Here is a 7980-nt window from a genome sequence, read left to right as displayed (position 1 = left end):
AAACGAGTGAAGCTGCTGAAGTGTTTTGGGGGACGGGGGGTCAACTGTCGACACACCTACTCCAGAGGGCGGAAAAAGCAACACGCTGATATGATGATCACATCTGCTGTTGTGGTGGGCAGGCGGGAAGAGGGGGAAGTGCGGAAGAGAGTAGGCGGAAAGGAGCGAGCCGGTCACGACCCGCGGGTCAAAGGGCACCAAAACCCCCACCAAAGTACACCATGCCAATACAATAGAAAAATAGGACCTGCCGTACAACGTGCAGTACCCACTCCCCCCCATCCCCTTACGAGGCCCTTCGAATCCCTCTCCAAGTCGCTCCAACCCCCCAATTCCCCTCGCATTTTTTCCAGGATCCCTGTCCCTCCCTTCTTCTCCTCCCCAGACAACCCCCAAAACAAAGTTCAAGCAAAGTGAACTCCCTCTTTCCCCCCCCCAACAAACACCTTCCCTTTTTGTCCGGGCCCTACCCCGCACACCTGCGATTCATCAAAAGTCGGTTGCCAGTCAACGGTATCGGGTCCAATGTCCGCCAAAAGGGCCTCCCCAGCCGCCCGAGTCAACCGACATTCCGTATAACGCATAGCGGCCGCCGGGTCGTTGTCCAAACTGCCAAAGTTGCCGTGACCGTCCACGAGCGTTTGCCGCATCGCAAACGGTTGGGCCATCCGTACAAGCGAGTCGTACACTGCCGTATCGCCATGCGGATGAAACTTGCCAAGCACCTCGCCCACCACGCGCGCGCACTTCTTGAAAGGTTTGTTGTGCTGTCGGTTGAAGGTTGGTTGGTTGATTTGGTCAGCTAACGATTTTCAACGGTTCACACTACATACAGGTTACAACACGGAAAATGCGACATGGTTGCATCGATCGGTTGCCTGACAAGGGTGGCAACGACGGGGGTATTCCGAGGTCTTTTCAACGCGTCAAAATGCCTTATGGACTTGGATAAGCATGTGCGGACATTGACAACTCAACTGTCAACTGTCAACTGTCGATTGTAAAGTAAGCATTTCGGGTTTTGTGCTCAGCTTGGGAGTTCGGACGAGAACACAACTCGACACAGAGCTTCCGGTGGAGGAGCTCCTTTTATTCAGGAGGGGGTGAAAGCTAAGGCCTCCAGTCCAAAGGGGGGGGGGAAAGACGAACCACGAGCGAATGAAGGTGAGACACACACACATACACACACATACATACATACATACACATTCCGTGTACGACCGTCGGTATATCCCTCATCGCGGCTCAGATCATTAAAACAGAAACACATGCCCTCCGGCCACAGCACTCATCTCGTCATCTGCCCACCCACCACAAGGCCAAGCTCGTGCATGGCGTACAGAATACGGCGGTGTACGGGCTTGAGGCCGTCTCGTACATCTGGGATGGCCCTGCTTACGATGACTGACATGGCGTACTGTACGGAAAAAGAAGAAAAGGGCGGGAAAGGGCGGGATGAATGATGGATGGGGAATGGACAGTTTAGGGGAATGCGTCAATAAACTGATGAAGCAAACAGGTAATGAACTCCACCGAAGAGGAAGAGGGGGGTCGGCAAGGGTGGGGTAATATACGGCTCAAGATACCCGATTAGACGAGTGCACGAACCACACCTGCTGACACCTCAACACGAAATCTTCTCACCGAAGCCTTCTCACCGAAATCTGCTCACCGAAAGGTAGGAGTTGTACGCTTCATCGTACAGCTCCGTGTCCTCAACGCGGCCAGTGACGGGCTCCGCCACCGCCACGGCGCCGCCGCCGCCACCACCGCCGCGGGCAGTGGCGGCAGCAACGGCCACGTAGCAGCTCCTCTTGTCGCTGTTGTCATGCCGCTCTCCGCGGCGCCGAGCGGCGGCGACAGAGCCGATGAGTGGGGATGGTACCCAAAGACCGCTGACCCCAGCTCCCGCGCGCAACACAGGACTCAGAACGCTAGTGCCGGGAATGCCACCACGGCCGGAGGCGCTATTGCCAACAGCACTGGCGAGAGTGGTGCGGAGCTGTGGACCCAAAAGCAAGCGGTTGAGGCTGTGATGGCGAAAGCGGCGCCAGATAGGGGGACGGCTGGCGACACCGCAGATTGGCAGATTGCTGTTGGCCATCGCAGACTGTCGCGCGAACACGCAGCAGAGGGAGAAAAAATGTTGGGATGAGAGGGGACTAAGACAATTTTATTCATGAGGTCGTGACTGATTTCTGGTCATTTGAGACAGACGGCGTGTGCTTGAGTATTTCGTGGATGCAACTTATGGAGTTTCTCCAAGGGGAAGTGATTTCATCCCCCGTATTTGTGGCGGCAACCCCTATCCTTTAAAACAGAATACACCGGAGGTGCGTGTGGTAACGCGTGAACTCAAAGGGGAATGCCATTTGTTCGCCCAATTGGTGTCGACAGCCGACTTGCCTCCCGACGCAAAGTGCCATCCGCCATCCGGAGGTCGTGCTGAAGAGCGTGCATCATAATAGAATGCTAGGTATGGAAGCGTCCCCGCTGCTTATTTAGCCATGTCTCCTACGTAGCTGCAAGCGCGCGATAACCCGATTGTCCCGGAAAAAATACTTTCAGCCTTCAGGCACCCCCTTCTGCCACGTGGTCAGACGAAGTCCCTGTAGAACGCTTTCATTTACATAGCAGAGCTAGCCCAGACTCTATTTCTAGCGAGTGCCGTACTTCTTGTACAGCGAAGTACCAAAAGCAGCTCTAGAGTTGTAAAGTTATGCGCAGCTACATTTAGCTGTAGATTTCGCGCCTGTCAGGCTACGCCCGTGCTTATCACTACACTAGAGGAGGGGGTCGCGTGAGGTCTCGGAAACAGTGTTGCTGGTTGTGGCCAATCTGATATCATGAGACCTCAGCTTCTTCGGTTCCTGCAGCGGGCTCCTGCAGGTGCGTCCTACTGGCGTTGTAGTGCTAGCGGTTGTCGGTGTCACTGTGTCATGCCTTAGGGGTCTTGTGTCTCCATCTGCCTCGTCTGCAAGCAGCCGAAGCGCTCTTTCTACAGCGGCTTCTTAATTTGAGATGTCTGACGGCGTTTTATAGTGGAGTCAAATAATGAATGGCGTGAACTGCAACCTGTGATGGCTCTCACCGAAAGCCCTGTTCTTACATAATGGGCGGTTGCCAAAGCTGTCTGAAATCGACAATGCGTTGTAGGCTTTAGCAAGGAGGGTCTCCAAGCTCTTCGCGCCGGCCTGACGTCTGGCGAGACTTCCGGTCTGCTGCAATCGTCGGCAAGCAAGTAAGAGCGGAGCCCGTAAGCACTCCTCGAAACAGACATCCTTGTTATCTAAGCTGTCCTAAATGCGTGTTGCGGTTTTCATCTTGCTAAGGATGGTGGCCCAACTTGTACATTTCCTTGTCCCGCAGCCGCAAGGATGATGTACCGCTGCCAAAGGGCCTGGGCTTTCCGAGGGTGAGCATTTATGTTGTGCTCGGTAATGCTGGCGGCTGGAGGAACTACGTTGAACGGTTGGCTTTGTGCCGTTGCCCTCGATGTAATGTTCTCGCAGATGGCCCTGCCGCTAAGCCTCCAGGGCCACTTTATGAGCACGCTGGCGACCGCTAACGGCGATGACAAGAAGGAGCTCACCACCGCGGGGCTGGCGCGTGAGGTGCCAAAGGTGCCGACTGCTCTTACGGCCCTGCCTCCACGGCCAACTCGGTGAGCATCCCTTACGTCCGGGTCCCTCCCCTTCAGGGACATTGGTTCCCTCCGTCCACCTGCTGTTCCCTTCCAGCTACACCTCTTCTGGGGCGTCTCCATGGAGCGTTTATTTGCTGGTTACTGGCGTGCAAGTACCCCTCCATTTCCGTACGGTTTTTTGTGCAATTTCGCCATCACTACCCACGCAGCCATAGGTTTATCTTTCCTGTGTCCTGAGCTGTATATGTCCCTTGTCTTCTTTCTGGGCACGCTAAAATTTTCTTTTTCCTTGTGTTTCCCCAAGCTTTTTCCCGTGTCCCCCGATGCCATCCGTGCGCCCTTTTCTTCCCCTTATTGTTCGTGTTTCTCCATCACCGCGCTCTCATGCTGTTACATTGTTAAAAATTTCAACACCTGCCATTAATTCATGTCCCCTCCCTGGGACGCGACCATTCTGAAGTCATCCTCTCCTGCAATAAAGCCGCGGGTATTTTTTTCCTTAGCTTTCCTCACTGTTTTTTCCTATTGTAGGGGTCAGCTGGCACCCGCCCCAGGCCAGCGCGCCATGGGCAGCGCCGCTCATGGCCACGAGATGAGCGCGAAGGAGTTTTACATGAACCACGTGGCTAACCGTCACCCCTTCCACGTGATGCCGCCAAGCCCCTGGCCCGTGTTGGCGGGCGCGGGCACCTTTGTGGCTTGCCTAGGTACGGGGCCACGTGTTTGGTAGCGACGGTAGTTGTCATGTCCGGGGGTGCAATGCGGATGCGAGCTGAGGTAGTATGGGATTGATGGCAAGGGCTTTGGCGCGATAAGCTGGGAAAAAGGAAGCGCAGAACGTGGGGGGGGGAGGGAAGCGTGACGGAGGGGAAAGCCTTGTGACACGGGTATCGCGTGTTTTAGAGACATGAGCTGTTGATAGGGCCGTGCCAGACCGGATCCCCATATGGGTCATATGGGTCTTGAGCTCTTCGTGTCATCTGGGTCAATAACAGGACGACATTGCTTCACGGAGTGTATTAGTGGCAATAGCAGTCTATTTATGTGGCTGTGGTAGCGTACTTGGGCTTCGTCCTCCGTGGCGCGTGCCCCCGTCTCGGGGGCGTACATGAGTTTCCTCGAGCTGAGCAAGTGAGGGGGCATGGAGGGCGCGCCTGCGGTCGCTGCTGTCCTTTGTTGCAGCTTGCATGAAACTGGACAACTTGCGACGGGTGGAACAAAGAGCGTGAATGGGTTTGGCACAGATGTCTCTTGCCTTCTCTATCCCTTTGTGTCGGAGCTATTCTTCGGTGGTTGCATTTGGGTTATGATATGTGTGACGTGTTGATGCGTTCGTGTTGGTGTCCGGCGCAAATATTCAAACTTGATTTTACAAAGTATCGACCTTTTCCTTTCGGTACGCGACCTTGCTTTCGCGACTCTGCTCGGACCTTTTCCTCCTTCGCATCTCATATGAATCCGCCGCATGACATAATCCTTAACTCGTCTATAGTTTGTTTATCTCCCGCCATTCTTTATTTGCGTTCACTTTACAAACAATTTTTTTTGTAAGGTTTCCATAAGGTCCCCTTAATATTCTCTGCAAATACGCGCCCTTTGCCCCTGCGAACCCACAGGCATGGCGGCCTGGTTCCACCAGATCCCCGGCGGCTCCGCCCTCCTTGCCTTCGGCATGGCCAACCTCACGTGGACGGCTATCACGTGGTGGCGTGACTGCATTATCGAGGGCGACATGGGCATGCACACGGAGATTGTCCGCAAGAACCTCGTCACCGGCATGTGGATCTTTATCGTGTCCGAGGCCCTGCTCTTCGTGGGCCTCCTGTGGGCCTGCCTGGACCTCGGAATGTCACCCAGCGTGGCTCTGCAGATGCAGTGGCCCCCGGTGGGCATTGAGCCGATTGGCTGGGACAAGCGCGCCCTGGTGATGTCGGCGGTGCTGGCTGCGTCTTACTACAGCGCCAACGTGGCCATGGTCGCGAAGGATCCCAAGGTGCGGTCTAGGTTGGTAGCTTTAGAGAAGGGGTTGGGTTGGGATGAGTTGGGTTGCGGTGCACGCTCTCTGATATGGATCGGATGCGGTGCGAGATCATATGCGGGGGGAGGGGTAGTGGAGTAAGGGAAAAAGGGATGGTGCAGTGTGGTTGGGGAGGGGGTTGGTAGTTAAAGTAGTGGCGGGATAATACACTTGTTTTCAAGGATCGCTCTTTTTTTAAAGTCACATGGTTTTGTTTCACACTGAATGGTAGCGTCCCCTGCTTCCTGGTTTGTGAATGTTTGCAGATGGTCATGGGAGCTTTGGCCACGACCATTGGTCTCGGAGCCATGTTCTTGTTCGACCAGTACATTGAGTACAACGAGACGCCCTTTACTATTTCCGACTCGCCGTACGGTACGACGTTCTTTGTAACGACTGGCTTCCACGGCATGCACGTGCTGCTAGGCTCAATCTATCTGGCCTGCGTCTTGGGGATGTATGCGCGCACGCACAAGGCGGGAGTGGCGCTCAAGAGCTCTATCCTCTATTGGTGAGAGCGGGCAGGGGGGGTTAGAGGCCCACCATGGGGTGGGAAGGTAGTGCAATGGGGGGGGGAGCAGGGGGGAGGGAAGGGTAAATGGATGGAGCAGGTGGTAAGGGACCAGGTGGTAAAGTACGGTGCATCAGCGAAGGGAGGCGGTTTAGAGAGGGAGGGGGGTGAAGGTCGCGCGCGGCGTTGCATAGGGTGGGTGCGAGATGAGGGTTGCGTGGTGTGTTGCCGGGGGGCTTCCGGGCACCACCAAACCAAAACTGAGCTCTTGTCAAAACGGCACAAGTTTGTACCTCCTTTCCCCTCGACAGGTTTCCCACGTAAGCACGTCCACACACTCTGCTCTCTCACGCTGTGTATACTTCGGATGCGGTATCCTTTGCTTTTAAGCAGGAGGTTTCTTTAGTCCACACCCCCTACTCCCACACCCTTTCCCTTATCTGGGTCGCATCTCTATCAAAGTTTTCCGCATTGCCACCATTCCCAACACTACAGGCATTTCGTCGACATTGTCTGGATTGCCGTGTACGGCATCATCTACGTCGGTCAGTACTAGGCGACCTCCCGGTCATTTCGCGCCCCCAGACCCAGCTCTCAGTCGGCCGCCAGCCGCCAGTCCACAGCTTTTTGCTTTTAGCATTGCAGCTCGGACTCCGCCGCAGCACGCGAGCTTTCCTGTTCCCCCCTTGGTCTGCACCTGGTCTGTCTCGGTGGGGAATAATGAGATGTATGCTTTGGAGCTTCGGTGCCTACACATCAGAGCGCTTTTAACTCCGTTTGCGACCTGTATGTGGTGGAGCATGGCGATGAGGACGCTAGCCTCTACTAGGAGTTCTGGCGAGAGAGGCTCAACAAGAGCATACGGATAAATTTTGCGTGCACTGCTGGTTCTGGGTGCCTGGGTGCGTGGTGGAGGCGAGCTTGACAACTTGAGACGACGAGCAAGATTACGACGACGTTTCAAAGTATCGAATCCCTGGCTTATCATTTACATGGCTTGTCTCTTTTCCCTCTTGTGGTGGAGGTTTAGCTCTGTGTTGCGTGTCTTACTGACGTGTGTGATGTGATGTGTCTGTAGGTATGTGTGCTTTAGAGGTGCGATTACGACGCCGACTGGGGAATTATCCTGTTGTCGTTGTCGTCGCCGCTGCCCGCTGTTGTCGCGGTCTGGCTGGTCTCTCTTGCGTACTACGGTAGAGTCTGTGGGTTTGTGTGGGAATTAAACGATGTGCGTGTTTAGAGCGCAAGCCACGCATGGGTACATGGGTGGGTAATAAATGAGGCGTCCCACCTCTGCTCCGCCTCTATATTTGGGCTTTATAAAGGATATGTGGGAATGGTGGAAGGTGGGGGATTCTGTAGAGGGAAGCGGTGGTGATGGTGCGAGTGGACTCAGCTGCTGGGGTACATGTGTATACATGGGCTGTGTCTTGCTGTGATGATGATGCTTAGCGAACAGTTTTGTAAGTGGTCATCGCTCATCAATCAGGGAAAGTGAAGTGACAAAGATATAAGAGGTAGTCACAGCTGCATAATATAAATTGCATACAGTCATATAAAGACCGCCAAGACGCAAACAAATGTTTCAGCCGCTCGAACTTCCTGTAGCAACAACCACAGCACCAGCTCAAGTTTGCCTGGCTATGCCTAACCAAGGCGCCGAGCAGAACAAAACTCAATTTCTGTTCCAAATGCGTGATACCATCCCAAAGACAAAGAACTCCAGAAATGCACCTTTCGCCTCATTTATTTCAAATAAAATGTAGTGCCTCAACCCTGCCTCAATAGCCGTTTTAAGAAACTGGA

At 54.3% G+C, this 7980-nt stretch overlaps 2 protein-coding genes across 2 annotated transcripts in view; one reads left to right on the top strand and one right to left on the bottom strand.

The window, feature by feature from the left end:
- Nucleotides 1-2372, bottom strand: part of VOLCADRAFT_91671 (uncharacterized protein) — a gene marked incomplete at both ends in the record, with an annotated part of 14519 nt that extends 12147 nt beyond the window's left edge. Inside the window, 4 exons of the mRNA XM_002951101.1 lie at nucleotides 480-767; nucleotides 1313-1417; nucleotides 1673-2030; nucleotides 2329-2372. Of these exons, the coding sequence (XP_002951147.1) occupies nucleotides 480-767; nucleotides 1313-1417; nucleotides 1673-2030; nucleotides 2329-2372 (795 nt within the window). The remainder of the gene's footprint in view (nucleotides 1-479; nucleotides 768-1312; nucleotides 1418-1672; nucleotides 2031-2328) is intronic.
- A 369-nt stretch (nucleotides 2373-2741) lies between these two features.
- VOLCADRAFT_81376 (uncharacterized protein) lies at nucleotides 2742-7659 on the top strand. Its single transcript, XM_002951184.1, has 8 exons — nucleotides 2742-2889; nucleotides 3157-3241; nucleotides 3370-3415; nucleotides 3513-3664; nucleotides 4178-4353; nucleotides 5263-5639; nucleotides 5930-6174; nucleotides 6670-7659. Exons 1-8 carry the CDS (start codon nucleotides 2847-2849, stop codon nucleotides 6728-6730), a joined length of 1185 nt encoding a protein of 394 aa, XP_002951230.1. The 5' UTR covers nucleotides 2742-2846; the 3' UTR covers nucleotides 6731-7659.
- The last annotated feature ends 321 nt before the right edge of the window (nucleotides 7660-7980 follow it).

The sequence above is a fragment of the Volvox carteri genome (assembly GCF_000143455.1).
Source record: "Volvox carteri f. nagariensis unplaced genomic scaffold VOLCAscaffold_22, whole genome shotgun sequence".
Lineage (NCBI taxonomy): Eukaryota > Viridiplantae > Chlorophyta > Chlorophyceae > Chlamydomonadales > Volvocaceae > Volvox > Volvox carteri.
This window is presented reverse-complemented; position numbering and strand designations above follow the sequence as displayed.